Source organism: Brassica napus, chromosome C6 (assembly GCF_020379485.1).
Source record: "Brassica napus cultivar Da-Ae chromosome C6, Da-Ae, whole genome shotgun sequence".
Classification (NCBI taxonomy): Eukaryota; Viridiplantae; Streptophyta; class Magnoliopsida; order Brassicales; family Brassicaceae; genus Brassica; species Brassica napus.
The window spans coordinates 36593064-36613634 of NC_063449.1; the positions used below are offsets into that span (position 1 = coordinate 36593064).

Sequence of the window (20571 nt, forward strand, 5' to 3'; positions counted from 1 at the left end):
ACCACTAGGCCACCACGATGTGGTTAAATATCCACATAATATCACTTTATCTTCCACCATCCTATCATCATCATGGTCACCACCATAGCACCTTTTTATATCCATGATCACAGTTTCCTCCGAAACCACAACCACCGATTATTTTATAACCACCATTGCTGATCCGGTAACCGTCGTCGCTCCGATAATCATCGCCCTTGCTGTAACAACCACCACCACATGTTTCTCTACCGTCGCTTCAACCACCTCCATTTCTTCTGTAACAACCATCGCCTCTTCCATAATCACCATCTACTCCTTCATGAACAGATCCATCACACGTCCTCCATCATCATAGCCGCCACGACCACCACTAACTCTGAAACCTCCACTACATCTTTCCATTCTACTCAACGTTTCTTCATAACCACGTCGCATATTCTAGTATGGCGACTTTAAAATTAAGTTTTATTCTATTTGCTAAATTTTGTATCCACTGAAAGCATACCATTTAGCATTCTAAAGCATTATAATTGCTAATTTAGCACATACATAGTATAATATTTTTAGACCATTTGATAATTTATTCAATATTTACTATACTGTTTTTTGTATTCCATTCTATTTATATTTTCATTTGCATAATCTTGTATGATGGAAGAGTATGTCACATGCGTAACTTATAATTTTGTTTCTAACATTATGTTGTATACATATGATTTTTGGAAGAAACTTTTAATAAACAAAATCTATTTTTTAATGGAAGAAACATTCTATTTTAATTAATATATACTATACCATTTGATATGTTCTATTCTATTTTTGTTGTATGTATTTCAAATTTTGATTTTATTTAAAATATTGTAAGTATATATATATTTTATATTTGGGTTTAGGATTTATTAATTAGAATTTAGGGTTTAGTATTTAAAGGGGAAGGGTGGGGTTATAATTATGTTTCATCTTGTCTAATATTCTATTGGATGCATATAATTTTTAGAAGCAACTTTTATTGTAAATATTTCAAATTTTAATTTTATTTAAAATTAATACTATAAATATATATATTATATTTTATATTTAGGTTTAGGGTTTATTAATTAGGATTTAGAGTTTAGTATTGAAGGGGAGGGGGGGTTAGAGTTAGGGTTTATGATTATATATATTATTTATAGTATGGTGATTATATTATTCAAAGTTAGGGTTTATGATTATATCTATCAAATTACTATAAGTTCTACACTATTTTATATGATGTTCAAGTTTATTAATTTATATATGTAAATGAAATAGACTATAAACTATATACTATTTATAGAGAGTTCATATTATGTCTTATCTATGAAAAAATTGTTTTCAATAATCATGCATGGTTGTTTCGCCGCTTGTTCCACCCTCTTTAATTTAAGAAATTGAGCTTTCATATGTGGTGGGATTAGTTGAGTGATGACATGTTATATGTTTAATTTAATTTTCAACAGTGTAGTTTTTGTTTTGTCATTAATGACATCACTTCCCTTTTGTCACCGATAATTTAAGAAAATAAAGGGTAGTACCGGACAAATCTTGGGAAAGTTTGTTATGAACTTAATTATGTTAAAATCATTGTTATGCACTTAATTTCTGAGAAAACTGTCATTTAAATACCAAACTTTGTCAAATTTGCCAAAAAAAAAATACAAACTTCTCATTAAACCAAATAAATCATAAACTTCCATTGACCAAACCATAATAGATATATTTTTACTCAACTTATTTTTGTCGTCAAATCTCTGTTGCTGTTCACGGAGCATTAAACATCTTCACTTTAAAAACAAAACAAGTTTGATTTCACCTTTTTTTTTCTTCTGTGCGAAAACAAAGTATTTGATTTCCCTTCTTCTTCTTTTTATACTCTTCTCCTTTGTTACTTTTATAGACTAAAAGCGAGTGACGAAGATGAGTTTGATTCCAGTTGCAAATGAGTAGAAAATGAGGCTTGCCATCAAGGTGTGTTTGTGGGAGTGAAGTGTCTATATAAACTTCGAAGACAAAAGAGAATTTCGGTTGTCCGTTTTACCGGTGTGAAACAAAAGCCAGGTTGATTGCTTGAAGAAGATGATTGATGAGTTAATATAGGATGTTATTTCGACCAAGTTTGAGATGAGGAAGTGGAAACTAATTACTGAGACATGTTGTGGATTCATTTGTTTTATGTTTGTTGTGATTGGAATTGTCTATCCCATCTATTGAGCTCTTGTGTTCTGGAAGCTCTTGTATTATGGAAGTTCTGGTATGAAGTGGAAACTCATTTGTAAAACTGTTTCAGATAGTTGTAAGCATCTTGAACTCTTGTATCTTTGTCTCATTTGAAAGACTATTAGTCTATGTTTGTGTTTGAACTCTTGTATCTCTAACATTGTCCATGTTTTATTTTTTTAAAATGGCTTTATATTATGAAAGAAGAATTAGACACTAATCAAGAACATGCATACAAGTTTACACAAAACAAAAAAAAAATCCAACGACAGCAAAGTGACTACAACATAAGTTCTACCTTGACTCAATTCACAACAAAAAGAAACAACAAGTAGTAGATAAAAATACAACAACAAAGAGAGGCAACATATGCATCATACATCATCTCCTCCATCATTCCCTGCAACATCTTCAAAGTGATGATATAACTTCACAAGCTTGTTCTTCAATTCTGACTCCACGTCCTCATTGTCTTCTTCTTCGTTGACCTCATTCCTTTCCTCTTCTTTAGTCTCATTCATTTCTTCTTCGACTTCATCACCAAGTATAGGTTCACGCTCATCTCCACCATCTTCAATTGCAGTAAACCTTATTTCATCACGAACAACTGGCGGTGGAGGTCGAGGCTCGGGTTCTCTAGCTCTGCTTCGACGTAATGGAAGCTTATTCTGTCTCATCGTATAAGGAAGAAAACGATTTGCAGAGAAAAGAAATGAAATCGATTTGCAGAGAAAAAATGTTAGGTTTCTAAAGGGGAGAACGAGTACTGATTTGGGACTTTTTAATTCTATGTTCTCATTTCAAAACACATCGTTTTAGTTTCCGTTAACAGTAAACAAAGATTTAATAGTTAAAAAAGTTAACCGAAAATGTATCTATTATGACTCAGTCAACGGAAGTTTGTGATTTATTTGGTTTAATGATAAGTTTGTATTTTTTTTAGCAAATTTGACAAAGTTTGGTATTTAAATGACTGTTTCCTCCTTAATTTCCTTTCCTATTATGGTTATTTGTCTATTTGACAAATTCTCCCTAGTATAAAATATGTGGCAACGTGAAATGGCAACGAAAGATCGTTTGCTAACACTTAAACAAAGTGCAAAACATTGAACCACTATTCTTCATGTCATATTGTCATTGCCAGTCACATGCATTCTTCTTTTTTTTTTGTCTCAGTCACATGCATCCTATCTCTCTTTTCCTTTTTCATTTATACCACTATATTTTATTTTCGGTAATATAACCTTTTAAATAAAGACATTCCATCCCATCTCCCTCTTTTATTTTTTAATATCATATTCTGTTATTCAACGTTAGAACTCATAGCATATAGACACTCCAGCATTTTCACACTGCTTAATGTTATATTTTAATAGCGACATTATGCACATGTTTATATAATTCCCACTACAGTCTACGTATCGACCAAATAAGAATATATTTTTTTTTGATTTTTTTTTTATAATCTAGGGGTTCCCCGCTTCGCGGGTTATTCTCCTGGACCCGGTCAGACAGCGGTCCACTTCATCCGGGAGAGCTTTACCTGGGCTGGATCGAACCCAACCGCTTTGGGGTCCAGAAGAGACAGGGTAGTTTCCGCATGGGGAGGGAATCGAACCCGGATGGTGGTTGCCACTACAGGTCCGTCCTGCCACTTGGACTACCTCGTCTGGACAATAAGAATATATTAGCTGTTTAAAAGTTCACATACAAATGTCGTACCCAATTTCATAAACACATATATTGAAAGTTTATCTTTGAGGAATATTATATACTTAGACGTTCGTTCCATATATAACAGATATAATTTTCTAATAGTTTTCTGATAAACTAATTAACAAGCTGATCGTACGTTGTACATAAGTAAATGGAAACAATATACACCGTGATCTTAGCTACTTTTTGTCAAAGTTGTTGTTAATATTGTTTTGAGCCATTCTTCCATTGGATGTGAGTAGTTAATAAAGGACTGGAAGCAGCAAGCTGATGGCCACATACTCGCATAGTGTTCTTCTTTACGGGTAATTCTTTGTTTGGTTGCCATGGCATGTAGAAAAATGCATGTTGGCACAATGGCATCTGATACACTGTCACCAAAAATGGCGAAACAATAAAAAAATTATATTATCAAAAGACTTAACATAATGAATATCCGAATTATAAATATTAATATAATATTTATAGGAATGAATATCCGATCTGATCCATTATATATACATATATGCATATATTAAAATTATATATAATATATATGTAATTGTCATATTTTATATAAGTTTTATAATATTTTTATTTTTTAAATTTATTACTGTAGTTATTAAAATTTTAAATGTAAATAACATTTTTGTAATAAAATACTATTATTTTATTTTATTTTATTTTAAGTTTTTAGTTATTTTATTTTATTTTATTTGTACCAATCAAATTGGATATCCTAAAAATTAGATATCTTAACGCCGAATATCTAGATAGATACAGATCGGATTGAATCCAATCGATAACTGATTATTTAACAACATTTACAAAAATCTGCATATTCGATTTATGTTTACCCCTACTTCTTCCGTAAGGTGCATCTGCCTCTGCTCGTGCGTAGCATTTTTTGCTTCAGTTTGATCTCGAGGAAATCGCTGTGAATTTCTAACTATATAGCCACCAAAGTAGATTGTACGAATAAGTTTCGTGTCCATGTAATTCAGTTCCTGAACGTAATTGATGGATTTGACCCCTGAGGTTTCTCTTGAGACAACTATTGTCTACAGGAATTCTTGAATTTGATCATCAACGTCAACAGAAATATTAGAAATTTGAACACATTACAAAGAACATTATATTAGAGCATCTCTAAGAAATAACCTCATTTTGAAGAAGAGGATCTTTAAAATGAAACTATGAGGATGAATTACTCCTAAAAGAAATTTCAAATTTATCTTGTAAATTCAATGTAATAGCATTTTAGTCCTCAATTTTAATCTAAATTAATATATATATATAATACATACATATTAAAAATATTAAACGCAATATTTATAAATACAATTTATTAAAACACAAAATACATAAAAATAAAAATATGATCCCATATATGATCAATTTATGTCATTCAAAAGATTTTCTTTGATATCAACCACTAGATTAAATTTGTCATTTTCCTCTCCATATGTCTAACATATCCAAAAGATAAAATAAAAAATCCTCACAATTTTATTCATACTTTTTAACAAATTCATCAATGTTTGAACAATAGATAAGACAAAAAAATCTTCATAATTTTACTCATAATCTTATACATAGTTTTCCATAGATTCTCTTTCACATCAATGATCCAAACAAGCAAGAATCATACATAAAAGAAAAGAGCAACAACAACTTCATATTATAACATTTTTTTATGAACAACATTTTGGTGTAATGTTTATGTGTTATCTTTATTGTAAAATATATATTCTTGTACTTTTAATCTTTAATTTGTAATATATTTTTCAATGTAATATAATTATTGTGTGAAATAATAATTCTATTTTAAACAATATTATTTATATTATTTGTATAGTTTATGTATTACTAATATATATAAAGATATATTTAAATACTTAAGTGAAATATAGTTATAAGGATTAAAGTGATAAAAAAGTAATATTATTTGAATTATATGTAAATTACAAAAGTATAAAGACTACTGAGAAATAAATAGTGTTTGAAGTTTTGAAAATCTCTTGGATAGCAAAAAATCAAAATTTAAAGATTTGAGGATCTTTTGGAGATGCTCTTAGAAGAAAGTGAAAACCATCAATGTTCTTGCTCACATTTTCATGATATGGGTTTACGGTCGTTTAAACAAGTTATTAAAATTGCTAACATATAAGCAGTTTTCAAATTGAAACTTTAAAATTAAAAATATTTTATATACATGTTTCAGTATTGAAATCGTACCACTATAAAAGATATGCTTATGAGTGGGTAGCGTAGTTAAGGAATAATGTACTTCACAATTCTATGATATAAGATGTATAATAGAGCCACAAAAATGTATTCCACCAATGTATTTCAAAATGCTGTCTTTGTGCTTCAATGTAATATTAACTTAAGTAAGCCATTGTTTGGGTTGCTTGGTGTTAATCTTTGTAGGTTCTATGGGGCTTTTTAAAACTTTTTGCGGTTCCATAAACCTGATAAGCTGAAAAGCATCTCTTGGTTTCAATGTTCTATAATTTGTAACCGGATTTTCATTATCTTTTTAATGATATTTACCCTTTAGCAAAAAAAAAAAAGTATGAATGAATGAAGTTTTAGAGAAAAAAATGGATGTACCATAGAGCCCCATGCAGACAAGGATGTCCATTATTAATAGTACAGTATAAACGCACCTGCAATGGTAGACCTGGAAAATGGTAGACCTGGAGAGCTCGATTTCCAATGTTAAATTTTAATTATTTTATTAGATTTTTTTTCTTTTTCGTTTAATTAAAAAAAAAAAATTTAAAAACGGACCAATCGTGGGCCGCCGCGTATCGTGGGGCCCACGACACAATAACGAAAAGCACCTAGGATCAATCTTTATGTTAGGATTTTTCGGATTGATCCTTACAAAATTTGTGCCCCACACCAATATTTTAATATTTTTTTTTATGGATTCGAGCTAAGGATTTTTTGTTGCACATGCTCTAAGTATATAGCTTGGAAGATTGAAAGAGATGAGGGTGAGCAACGCATTTAAGTGTAGTTAAAGCATCCAAGTTTACAAAGGGTCCATTAACCAAAGAAGCAAAAGAAAGCAGACCATAAAAGGTTAGCTAAAAGAAACGTGTACTTGTAGAAACGAAGTGGATAATTCTAGGTCGCACCGACTAATTTCGTTTTATTTTTATTTTCAAATTCCTAGAGGTATATTGAAGAACGACTAATTTCGTTTTATTTTTATTTTCAAATTCCTATAGGTATATTGAAGACTAGCGTATCTAATTTTTTAAATCACATATAGATCAAAGTCCAACTGATAGACCCATTTTTATAAAGTTAAAATATCATTTGCAAGGTATTTATTTGGTTGGCATCAAGTATATTCTTTGTTATCCGGACGAGGTAGTCTAAGTGGCAGGACGGGTCTGTGGTGGCAACCACCATCCGGGTTCGATTCCCTCTCCATGCGGAAACTACCCTGCCTCTTCTGGACACCAAAGCGGTACTGGGTTCGATCCAGCCCAGGTAAAGCCCTCCCGGGTGATATTTTGCATATTTACATTGTTTTATCCATTCACCCATGTGCATTTTGATCATATAGACTAGGATTTAGCCATGTTTAGGTTGCATTTTGCATGCATGAGTCTTTATCAGGTATTGGAGTACCACATGGATTCTTGGAGGCATTTGGGTGCATTTGGAGCTCAAAAGAAGTGTTTAAAGCGATCAACGGACGAGCAGCGCACCAGAGCGACCTCACCGGAGCGACGCCGTGAAGTCGCTGTGACACACATCCCGGGGCGATCCAGCCAGAGCGACATGGAGAGGTCGCTCGCGCTTTTATCGTGAGACACCCCTCTCAGAGCGACTTGCCAGAGCGACGCTCCGAGGTCGCTCGCGTTTCCATGGCGAGACGACACAAAACGAAGCCCGGAGCGACCTCTCAGAGCGACCCACTGAGGTCGCTCCCGAAGTCCGGAGCGACTTGTTGGAGCGACACACCATGGTCGCTCGCGTCCAGAGCTTCCGGAGACACCAAAATCGAGCATCCTGGAGCGACCCCTCAGAGTGACCTACCAAGGTCGCTCCCAGCCAGAGCGACCAGCCAGAGCGACCAGCTCAAGTCGCTCGCGTTTTGACGGGGCGAGACACGAAGAAACGCGTCGGGAGCGACCTCCTGGGAGCGACTATGCTAGGTCGCTCCGCGTTTTTGATTGGACGATTTTTATGTTATTTCAGGGGCCTTTTGGTCATTTGTTTTATTGTTTTTAGATTGACTAAACCTAAGTTAAGTACGGGGAGAGCCACCAGAGAAAAAACAATCTCTTTTCTAGAGAAGAACTAGTAAAAAATCTCTTTTGATTCAGATTTCATTGTTTTCATCTTGTGTTCTTGTTGATTTCTTATCTATTTCTCTACATGGTTAATCTGAAATCCAATATGGGTTTAAGAGGAATCATGGAGATTAGTGAGTAATCACCTTTTGAATTCATGGGTTAGGGAGATTAAGGGTGATTAGGTTAGTTCTAGGATGTTTTAGTGTAGATCATTCTTGTTCCTTGCTAGTAGAGTATTCCTAATGCATCTTCTGAGTTGGCCACTCAAAAGTTGATCAATAGGCATTTCCCACCCGAAAGGTGTTTGATGAAATGCCTGAGACAACTCTCCTAGGCTTTTAGTATACTTTGCCAAAGACATTTGTTGTTAAAAGTGCTAAGATACTAATAGACTTGTTAGTAATGATTGCTTTCATATTATTCAACCAAAGACATTTGATGTTTGAGATATGTTAGCAAATAAGCATTTATCTAGACATAGAGCTTGCTTAGAATTGTGTCTATGCTTAAGGTTGATAGTTTGATTGATCATTTGTCATCCTTAGTTCGATACTTGATCACCCAAGGTCTAATCCCTATGCCCATGAGTTCTCTTTTCCCTTAGTCAAGATAGTATCATTTTGTTATTGCTTTCTAGTATTAGTAGTAGTTTAAAACTCATCTAAATCATTGGTTGCACTTAGATTAAGTGAGTACTTGCATTCTCATTGCTTTGATATCCCTCAGAACTGGTTCGACAATCACTATACTACAACATTTGTCTTAGGAGCCTTGAAAACTCCTAACATCAAATTGGCGCCGTTGCCAAATTCTGAGTATATTTGAACATTGAGATTTAGTCACTTACTTGAGACTAAGTCATTTTTATTTTCTTTTGTTACTGATTCTTCTTCTTCACCTACCTTTAACTTTCAGGTGTATGAACTTGAGGAGCAGGGGTCCAACAAACCTAGTTCCAATAGTAGCAGACATTAGAGCTTTAGAGAGGGAGTGTGTTCGAGCTAGAAGAGAAGAAGAACAACAAGCCCACTTGCAGCGATTGGATATTGATATGGCAGATCCACCGCAAGGGGCAGAACACCAACCGCGGGCAGCTCGACCCATTGGTACCTATGACCGGCCCAACATTCATGGTCACAGACTGGGAATCCGAGCACCGGCTGTGGCAGCCAACAACTTTGAGGTCAAGTCAGGACTCCTCAACGTGATCGAAAACAACATATATCATGGCTTGGCTTTAGAGGACCCATTCGATCACTTGGACAGGTTCGACAGCTACTGTGGGTTGTCAAAAACCAATGGTGTGTCAGAGGATGCCTTAAAGCTGAAGTTATTCCCTTTCTCTTTGGGGGATAAGGCACGTCAATGGGAGAAGTCTCTACCCAGCGACTCTGTCACTACTTGGGATGAGTGCAAGAGAGCATTCTTGGAGAAATTCTTCTCATCCTCACGAACTGCTAAGCTGAGAAATGAGATCTCCAGTTTCCAACAGAAGAACTTGGAAGGATTCAGTGAAGCATGGGAGAGATTCAAAGGCTATCAAACCAAATGCCCACATCATGGTTTCTCTAAGGAGAGCTTGCTCAGTACCTTCTACAGAGGTTCCCTTCCTAAGTACAGAGCCAGATTGGATACAGCTAGCAATGGGTTCTTCTTGGGAAGAACTGAAGACAATGCAGAAGAGCTGGTTGACAACATGGTGAAGAGTGATGCAGTCTACAGTGCAGATCACGACAGGGGCAGTAGGGGTGATGATAAGTAGACGAGGAAATAGATCAAAGCTTTGGAAGACAAGATCGACCTAATCATTGCTGAAAAAGCCACCCAAGAGCAGCTGAAGTTTGTTGGTAACTCCAAGCAGGACGATCCACCTGTTGTCCATGAGGTTGAGGGTTTGGAAGGTCAGGATGAGCTGTGTTTCATCAACAACAATGGTAGCTGGTACAAAAAAGAGCCAAACTTTCAGTACAACAACTACCAATAGAAATCCTACTCCAACAACCAACAGATTGGTTATCCGTCTCGAAACAACCAGCAAGGCAGCTATCAACCTCAGCAAAACCCCTTATCTGGTTCCTCTGCTCCTCAAGAGAGCAGCACTGACACCCTGCTGGAACAAATCTTGGAGTCTCAGACTAGAAGTGAGAAGCATGTTGGTTATGAGTTGAAGAACCTTCATTCCAAGATTGATGGGAGCTACAATGAGCTCAACAACAAGTTCTCACATCTTGCTTCTACAGTCAAGAATTTAGAGAATCAGTTTGCTTCCATGAACACTCACCAGACTCGCCAGCAAGGATCCCTACCTGAAAAATCTGACCAAAACCCCAAGGAGGCCAAAGCTATCACCCTTAGGAGTGGTAAGCAGTTACCTCCTACAACCCTCACCAGGGATGCTGAGAAACTAGGTGAGGAGGTGGCCATCAACTTAGATGATGAAGTGGTGATTGTTGATGAGAAAATCAATGATGAAATCTTGGAGAAGATTGTGGAAGCCAAAGGTAAAGGAAAGGTGGGGGAAGAGAAGAAAACAGTGAAAGATGGTGAAGTTCTTGCTCCAGCAAGTGAGAATTCTTTTGTTCCTCCTCCCTATGAACCCAAACTACCATTCCCTGGTAGATTCAAGAGGCAGCTGCTAGAGAAGTACAAGGCTTTGTTTGAGAAGCAAATGAGTGAAGCTCAGGTTGCAATGCCCATCATCGATGCTTTCATGTTGATTCCTCAATACAACAAGTTCCTGAAAGATGTTGTAGCTGCAAAGAAGAAGGAAATGGAAAGCATGATGATTCTTACCCATGAGTGCAGTGCCATCATCCAGAGGCTTGATGTTCCAGAGAAGTTAGAGGATCCAGGATGCTTCACACTACCTTGTGCTCTTGGACCTATGGTATTTGAGAAATGTCTCTGCGATTTGGGAGCTAGTGTCAGCGTGATGCCTTTGTCTGTTGCAAAGAAGCTTGGATTCACTCAGTACAAGAAGTGTAGACTCTCTCTGGTGTTAGCTGATCGTTCAGTGAAGTACCCTGTGGGCATCTTAGAGGACCTACCTGTGAAGATTGGAAGGTATGAGATACCTACAGATTTTGTGGTGCTTGAGATGGGTGAGGAGGCTCAAGACCCATTGATTCTTGGAAGGCCATTCTTAGCTACAGCAGGAGCAATTGTTAAGGTGAAAGAGGGCACGATTGATCTCCATTTGGGTAAAGGGCATGTTCTCCACTTTGACATCAAGGAGAAAATGAAGAAACCAACTGTGTTCGGGCAAGCCTTCTACATTGAAGAGATGGGCACTCTTGCTGATGAGCACCTTGAAGAGTTACCACCTGAGGACGACGAGGAGGGAGCATCTCCTTCTACTCATTCCCCATAGAAGATAACCCACTACTTTCCCTTGTATATACTATTTCGTTTTTGCATATTAGTTTTCTCTTTTTGGGTATTTCTCTCTCCTTGACAACACAGAGACTGTGTCATTTAAGTTTGGGGGAGGTACCAAGTATTTGATCACGTTTGCTTTGATGATTTTGAGTCTCATGCATTGCATTATACATATATATTTGCATCATTTGCATTTCTATGAGAGTTTAGAGCATATAGGTTGCATTTACTTGCATTGGGAGCAATGATTTGAAATGCCTTGTAAAGAACATTACTTTGCACCTGAGTAGCTTATGCACCTCTCAAAAACACTTGTATGCTTCGAGCCTTGAAGACTTTTCCTGAAACTTTGTTGATTGCTGAAACTCAGTCTTTGAAGCCAACTACAACCTTATTTGAACTGAACGAACTTAATGCATCTTGCTCATGGTCCCTTGTGTACTGAATCATGGATATACACACTTGAGTTGTCACATCCTTTATGCCAATTTTTTTTTTTGACAAACTCTAGTGGTACACCATTCCCAAAATCCCTTCCTCCTTTTAAGCTTTCATTATTTGATGAGTGAGGCCTTTTTCGGAAAGCCTTACATGTGCATAATGTTGAGAGTATCGGGAACGACAATACTTGGTCTTCATTCTTGCTAGACTAGGCACTCTATTGTCTAGCTATAGGTGGGGGTGAGTGTGGTGACTATGGTTTGGAAGCATGAAAAGTTCAAAAGGAAAAGAATAGACTCTTTGTGTTTAAATGGATAATCTTATTGGAATTAATAGATAAATGTCTAGCTCGAGTTTATGAAAAGTTTTGACCCAAAAAAAAAAAAAAAAAAAAGAGAAAAAGAAAGAAAAAGGGGGCTAGCAAAGTTGTTTAGAGCTAAGATTTGTTTAGAAGTTGAGAAAATCCTTTATAGATTTCAAAGAAAAAGAGTTTTATGTGCAAAGTATTCTTGGGATCTTTTGGTGAGAGATGGAAGTTGGGTTTGACATTGGGAAGTGATTGTGTAACTTGTATGTTTGGGAAAAGGGTAGAACAATGGAGATTGAGCATTGTATGCATGAGTTGGTCCCTTTCTTAGATATATTATGTGCAATGTCAAGGCTACTTGTTTTGAGTGTAAACCACTTTAAAAGATCATGGATTTTGAACCTTTTGACCCACTTGAATAAAAGCATTCCCTTACTCAACCAAATGATTTAGACCAATTGACCATTTGCAAGAATTCACTTGATGCTATGCTTAATGAACTTGAGAGTTGGCTGATTTGCATGTGTGAATGCATGATGATGAGTGTAGGGATGAAAAGATTGAATAGGCCTAGAGAAGCTAGAGTATAATAAGAGAGGGTGTACTAATGCTGAATTGAGATGTTGATTTGAGTGCTTTGTGTGTTTCTTTTGGCTATGAGTTCCCACCTTCAAACCTCTCTCCCTATGAGTTCTAGAAAGTTCACTTGAGGACAAGTAAAAGAATAAGTTTGGGGGAGTTGATATCTTGCATATTTACATTGTTTTATCCATTCACTCATGTGCATTTTGATCATATAGACTAGGATTTAGCCATGTTTAGGTTGCATTTTGCATACATGAGTCTTTATCAGGTATTGGAGTACCACATGGATTCTTGGAGGCATTTGGGTGCATTTGGAGCTCAAAAGAAGTGTTTAAAGCGATCAACGGACGAGCAGCGCACCAGAGCGACCTCACCGGAGCGACGCCGTGAAGTCGCTGTGACACACATCCCAGAGCGATCCAGCCAGAGCGACATGGAGAGGTCGCTCGCGCTTTTATCGTGAGACACCCTTCTCAGAGCGACTTGCCAGAGCGACTCTCCGAGGTCGCTCGCGTTTCCATGGCGAGACGACACAAAACGAAGCCCGGAGCGACCTCTCAGAGCGACCCACTGAGGTCGCTCCCGAAGTCCGGAGCGACTTGTTGGAGCGACACACCATGGTCGCTCGCGTCCTCTCGTCCGGAGACACCAAAATCGAGCATCCTGGAGCGACCCCTCAGAGCGACCTACCAAGGTCGCTCCCAGCCAGAGCGACCAGCTCAAGTCGCTCGCGTTTTGACGGGGCGAGACACGAAGAAACGCGTCGGGAGCGACCTCCTGGGAGCGACTATGCTAGGTCGCTCCGCGTGTTTGATTGGACGATTTTTATGTTATTTCAGGGGCCTTTTGGTCATTTGTTTTATTGTTTTTAGATTACCTAAACCTAAGTTAAGTACGGGGAGAGCCACCAGAGAAAAAACAATCTCTTTTCTAGAGAAGAACTAGTAAAAAACCTCTTTTGATTCAGATTTCATTGCTTTCATCTTGTGTTCTTGTTGATTTCTTATCTATTTCTCTACATGGTTAATCTGAAATCCAATATGGGTTTAAGAGGAATCATGGAGATTAGTGAGTAATCACCTTTTGAATTCATAGGTTAGGGAGATTAAGGGTGATTAGGTTAGTTCTAGGATGTTTTAGTGTAGATCATTCTTGTTCCTTGCTAGTAGAGTATTCCTAATGCATCTTCTGAGTTGGCCACTCAAAAGTTGATCAATAGGCATTTCCCACCCGAAAGGTGTTTGATGAAATGCCTGAGACAACTCTCCTAGGCTTTTAGTATACTTTGCCAAAGACATTTGTTGTTAAAGGTGCTAAGATAGCTAATAGACTTGTTAGTAATGATTGCTTTCATATTATTCAACCAAAGACATTTGATGTTTGAGATATATTAGCAAATGAGCATTTATCTAGACATAGAGCTTGCTTAGAATTGTGTCTAGGCTTAAGGTTGATAGTTTGATTGATCATTTGTCATCCTTAGTTCGATACTTGATCACCCAAGGTCTAATCCCTATGCCCATGAGTTCTCTTTTCCCTTAGTCAAGATAGTATCATTTTGTTATTGATTTCTAGTATTAGTAGTAGTTTAAAACCCATCTAAATCATTGGTTGCACTTAGATTAAGTGAGTACTTGCATTCTCAGTGCTTTGATATCCCTCAGAACCGGTTCGACAATCACTATACTACAACATTTGTCTTAGGAGCCTTGAAAACTCCTAACATCACCGGGTGAAGTGGACCGCTGCTTGACCGGGCCCAGGGGAATGACCCGCGAAGCGGGGAACCCCTGAATTATCAAAAAAAAAAAAAAAAAGTATACTCTTTGTTCCTGAAAATAAATGTTTAAAATAAAATTGTATTCCATAATGATATATATCTTTTACATTTGTATGCAGTTTTTATCACTTATTAACGGTAAATTGTGATATATATATTTTACATTTGTATGCAGTATACTATTGGTTTAAATTTAGGGAAAATATTTACTTGTCAATTATATATTTATAATTAATTTTAATATATGTCTTCTTAATATGTGTAAACAAAAAAAATGTATTCTTAGGAACATATGAAGTATCATTTTAATATGTTTTTAAATAATAAACACAAAATAATGCATCATATAGGAACATATGGAGTAGTATTTTAATTGACTTATTCAAAATTATGTAGTGAGTTACATCTCAGTTATCCTGATTTTAAAGAGGTCGATGAAGCCGGTACAGAGAAAAAGATCAGCGACACACTGAAATTATGGCAACCAAAATGTTGCATCAGCGTCGCTAAAACGCAATGTTGGCCTTAGTATCTCTACATATTTAGGCCCCAGTAAACTTTTATTCACAAAATTTCTTTGGTTGCTTTCTTCTTTCGCTTGCGTCTAAGTCCTGAACAAATTATTTCTTACATCATGTATATCATAAACAAAGATATGTAATGTAACTCAATTGATTTATTTGAAAAATACATAAATATTCAGTGAAATTTAAAACTTTTTGTTTTGAAAAAAAAATTAAATTTATTCGAATAAAAAAAATACAACTGGTGTGACTATAATTTTATTGTTTCATGAATAAAATGATATAAAAACTGGTTTGGATGAGAAACTATGGCTGTCGATCGGAAGCCAAACCAGATCGCCATATCCGTAACAAAATGTTTCCTTCCACTTCGAATGAGATATTGTGATTCGAATTCGACATTAAAACCTTTATCATAAAAGAGAATCGATTTCTAAGAGATTTCGAGAAGTTCAAAAAGTGTCGGCCATTTGGTTGTGGAACTAGGGTAAAAGGGAAGAGTCGATCAAAAAGGAGAGTGACACTTACTACTTTTTGGTGCAATGACACTTACAACTTCCAACCCCAAATTGTTTGCTTTCCTCCAACTCTATTTGTCCGTTTCATCTATCTCCATTGGAATCTGTGAATCTGTGTGTCTATTCCTCTTGCTGTTTCCCTCTTACTCGTCACATTTACAGTGTCTTCTAATTAATAGAACTATAACCTGAGGGATAAAATGTATATAATGATGATACTCATGGAATTGTGTTGAGCATGTAATGATGATATTCATATAATATCAGATAGCCAAATATTGAATATTAAGTCAGCTTCAACGCTTATATCTCGTGTAGTACTCACAGTCTCTGGACGACGTGAGTGTTCTCAGAACTTTTATCGACAGAGATATTTTTAAAGAAAAGAAGCACGTGGTGAAGTTGTAATTGTAAGAAAAGGAATGTAAAAAAGAGGGATATGAAATTGATGGTCTGCTCCGTCCTCAGACTAAAATATCGTAAGGTCTCATGATTAGCTCCTTTAGATTTTGTCCCATCATATTTTTGGTCTTTTAACCCTCTCGACTGAATCATGACATATGCAGAATTTATTTCATGGATTCAAACAAACTTAATAATTTGCTACATGGAAAATGTCCTTTTCATTGTATATTTTCCCCACTTCTGCATATGACGACTATGAACACATGGTGCCACCGTGCCAGTACCCACGACCAAACAATTTTATATATAAGCTTTTTTCTCCATATATATTCGCGTAAAAAATGTTGATAGATGATGATGATATTTTTTTTTCTTTTCTGATGATGATAGATATTTTTTATGTAAACAATTTTTTTACATCTCATTACTTTTTTTTTTGTGCAACTTTACATCTCATTACTTAAAAATAATAGGAAATATATATTCCAATTTGAAACATGCATGGGTTCTTCTTTATTTATCAAAATTGAAAACAAAAACAAGATATGTATTTTTTTTTTTTTTAAACCAGTTTCAATTGTACTGTTGCTGATCAAGCCATGGCCAAAAACCAGAGTGGTCATCCGTTGCATAGAACATGTTACTGATACTGTTCTCTTCTTTAACCATACTCTGTCCTGAAGACGAGTTTTGAAAGAACTTCAACGTCGTTGTGGTGGTCCTTGCGGTGGCTGGCGACGGTGGGAAGAAGTGTCGACCAACTGTTTGCGGCGGCGGTGGGTGACCTGCGGTTATTGTGCTTTCTATTGATGGCGGCGGTGGCGTCGAGATATCAAGTCTGAGATTATCGGAGATGTTGTCGCTTTTGTTACTGCAAGACCCTTCTGTTTCTTTGTTCAGATTTATAGATTTTGTTTGTTCTTTATTTTTTAATCCCATAATCTGTATTTAACAAAACCCATCAAGATTCGGAAAAAAAAAACAGTGCTGTATAATGTGATAAACATTAGAAGGCTATTGTTTTTCAGATCTTTGTTGCACACAAGAGAGAAGAAAAGAAGAGGTGGTGATGTTTGAAAAGCCATTAATCATGTGCAGTTTATTAACCCTACTTGAAAGCAATTCCTGATCCCAATAATTATTAACAAAAAATATATATAAACTTTAATCTTTAACATTTTTCAGAAAAAAATATTTATTCACCCTAACAAATTACGAACAAAAGAACAAAACAAAAGGTCAATCTTTTAATATTTACGAAAATTATGAGATTGATTTAACCAAAAATCTTGATTTTTTTACATTTTTAGAAATAAAAGAAACTAAGAGATTCAGTCTTTTAACCTTAGTGAAACTAAACATATAAAACAATTGAATTTAGACTAAATTTTTAACTTCTAGAGAAAATTGTAAGGTTAATTACCTCAGCTTGGAGTTTCTCATTGTGAGTTTGAAGACGATCGTTTTCAGCTTTAAGTGCATCGAATTTTAGTTTAAGAGTATCATAATCTTTCTCTAGCTGCTTTGTTTTCCAGCGAGCTCTTCTGTTCTGAAACCAAATCGCGATCTGTCTTGGCTGTAAACCTAAGGCACGAGCCAACTGCATTTTCCTCTCTAGTTCAAGTTTGTTTCCAAGCTCGAAAGTCTTCTCCAATGTCTTCACTTGCTCCATGTTCAATCTCCTCTTCTTCTCTCCCATCTGAGACCCATCATCTGAATAATCCTCTTCTAATATTTGCTTACCTATAAACGAAGCAAATCCTGAAAACAGAGCAAACAACAGAGGTTTAGTAAACAGAGAAGATCATGAGTAAGAATATGTGTGTTTGGGCATACCATTGAGATCTTGAGGCATGGAGCAAGAAGGAAGGAGGGGTGCAAGAGATGGAGTCTGATGAGGATGATCGTCTTCGTAAGAGTTTTGGATTATGAAACTTGAAGGGAAAAAAGACATTCCATTATTACAAGACATTATCGCCTGTTTTTGAAACAGAAGACAAGGTACTGTTTGCTAAAGCTTTGGTCGTTTCTCCTTAGTTTCTTCTTTCCATTATAATTGAGAACTCTTTCTATGAGTCGGAGAATCAAATGGAATAAGAAAAAAAGAGGAGGAAAAAAAGAAAGTGGAATGAATAGGCTAAGACTATGCCATTTGTGGTATTTGTTTTCTTCCTTTTAAGTTTTATATAGAGAGAGGGACTTTAAGCTGAAGACGGATATCCCTTTAAGCTGAAGAGGGATATCGAAATAAAAATTAACTAGAACAAATAGCTTAAACAAAATTAAAAACATAAGTTTTTGGTCTTACCATAAGTTTAAAAAAAAAACACAAGTTTAGCTCCACTTTTAAAAATTTTCACTATAGATATATTTTAAAACCAGTGTAAGTTTTCAAATATTGGTCTACCATTTACTCTTTAAGATATAAATTTATTCTCCGGTGTTGATATTCATCGATGAATAAAATTTGGATACTATGTGAGGTATCCTTGCCTTGAGTTAAGCCAGAGATAGAACAAATGCGACTAGGTTGTTTACAACCTTAAGACCATCTCCATTGGAGGGGGTTCTTGAGAAAAACAAAAAACAAAAAAAACAAAAATGCATTAAAAGAGCAGAACCGGTGTCAAATATGGGACTTTAAGAATCGCTAAACACCCCATATGTGGCCATTTTGTATTGGCTATTCATTAAAGATAAAAGAGAAAAAAAATTATCATCTCTCTTTTTGTCGGTTCTTCTTTCTCTCTCTCTTTGTATGTTTTACAATCTTTTTATAGGTTTCTTTGGTTTGATCTGCTGAACTATTGAAACATGGAACAGAGCTGAGAAAAAGATGTCTATTCAAAATTTCTAATTATAAATTTATATTTATATTTTTAATATGTTTTATGTCATATTTGTTTAAATTTTATGAAATCTAATAATTTATAAGTTTTGTAAAATTTAAATTTAATAATTTAATTTCTAAAAAAAAAAATTAAGACACTTCAAAGAAGTTCTTCTATTGGACATTGACAAAATTAATTACATAAACAAGGGTTCTAAATTTCATAAAGTACACAATTAATAATTAAACAAATCACTAGAACCCATCAAGGGCTCTAACCATTGGACATGCTCTCAGAAGATCAAGATATAATAAATATTATTTTGTATTCATGTTTCATAATAACTAAAAGAATTATGATCCGTAAATTTGTATATTTTCTGACGAAATCTATTCATGTAATTTAACTCTTATTTGAAAGTTACATCTCTTCAAGATTTTTTATTTTGAGTAATTAGGAGGTTATATATTTGTAGACCCGTACATGTTTTGAAATGAGTCATAAACTAATTTATTTTTTCTTTTTGGAGAGAAAAACTCTTCCAACAAAATTTGAACATGATCCATTAGACATCTACTAGATAATGTAAGAATTTTATCAAGGCAATTCTTCTCTGGTCTTCTAGAAAAACTTGAACATATGATTGTAAGATTTCTACTAAACAGTTTAAGATTTTAACCATTATACCAACCTTATGTTGGTATTTGTGTTGTGTTTAAATTATTATCCAAGTTTAAATCTGCAAAATACATATAACAAAACAAATATAATAAGAATGCGAGAGATATTTACATATATTAGAGGGAAATTCTGAAAGGGTTACAGCTTGCGTACTCATAGAAAAAATGAATCAAAGAGAATAAAAAAGGTGAGAAAGAAGAACTCGTTTTCCCCCTCGGGAGAGACATGAAGAGGTGTTCTCTCTCTCTGATCACATTTGCCCTTTAATCTTTGATCTAATCTCTCATTCTCATATTAGTTTTATACTTTCTGTAAACCAAATGAGATGGGTCCAACTATCGAAGTTGTTTGTCTCTCATTTTATTCTCCAAATCAAAGATTTGACTACTGACAAAATTTTATGATTTTTTCACAAAGCGAAGTAATATATTGAGGTAGGGAAAAAAAAATATTGAGGTAGGGAAAATGGATGAGTGAATGGGTCCAGTGTTAAGTCTATATATTATATACCGGTATAGACCTATAAAAATCGTGTTGTGTCTACATAGACCTACCTAGACTTGTAAAGGTATAAAAACAAGAAAACCTTATTATTTTTCTGTTTCTTGGGAAGAACAGAGAAGTTCTATTATTGATTTTTCAGATGTTCTATGATGCTAGTTGGGATAACTTTGATGCTAAGCCTGAGTATTTCTAATACTACTCTATTTTCTACTCTAAAATAGAATTTAGAGTAAAAAAACTCTACTAGTACTCTTATTTTCATTAGAGCAAAAATAGATTTACTTCAAATATAGAGTAACTTATTTATTTTTTGTTCGTCACTCTATTTTTTATTCTAAAATAGAGTACCATTGAACTAGAATTCAACTCTATTATAGAGTTAC

At 35.2% G+C, this 20571-nt stretch overlaps 1 protein-coding gene, 2 long non-coding RNA genes and 1 other non-coding gene across 4 annotated transcripts; 2 read left to right on the forward strand and 2 right to left on the reverse strand.

The window, feature by feature from the left end:
* Nucleotides 1–2362, forward strand: LOC125588609. The gene is made up of 2 exons (XR_007324737.1): nt 1–423; nt 1898–2362. It is a non-coding gene; the product is annotated as an uncharacterized LOC125588609 (long non-coding RNA).
* A 927-nt stretch (nt 2363–3289) lies between these two features.
* On the forward strand, nt 3290–4032 carry LOC125588610. The gene is made up of 2 exons (XR_007324738.1): nt 3290–3451; nt 3688–4032. It is a non-coding gene; the product is annotated as an uncharacterized LOC125588610 (long non-coding RNA).
* Nucleotides 4033–9693: 5661 nt separating this feature from the next.
* Nucleotides 9694–9800, reverse strand: LOC125589284. Its single transcript, XR_007325472.1, has one exon. It is a non-coding gene; the product is annotated as a small nucleolar RNA R71 (small nucleolar RNA).
* A 6823-nt stretch (nt 9801–16623) lies between these two features.
* On the reverse strand, nt 16624–18360 carry LOC106449852 (homeobox-leucine zipper protein ATHB-13). Its single transcript, XM_013891533.3, has 3 exons — nt 18009–18360; nt 17596–17933; nt 16624–17114 (listed from the first exon to the last, which is right to left on the reverse strand). Exons 1-3 carry the CDS (start codon nt 18142–18144, stop codon nt 16746–16748), a joined length of 843 nt encoding a protein of 280 aa, XP_013746987.1. The 5' UTR covers nt 18145–18360; the 3' UTR covers nt 16624–16745.
* Nucleotides 18361–20571: the final 2211 nt, after the last annotated feature.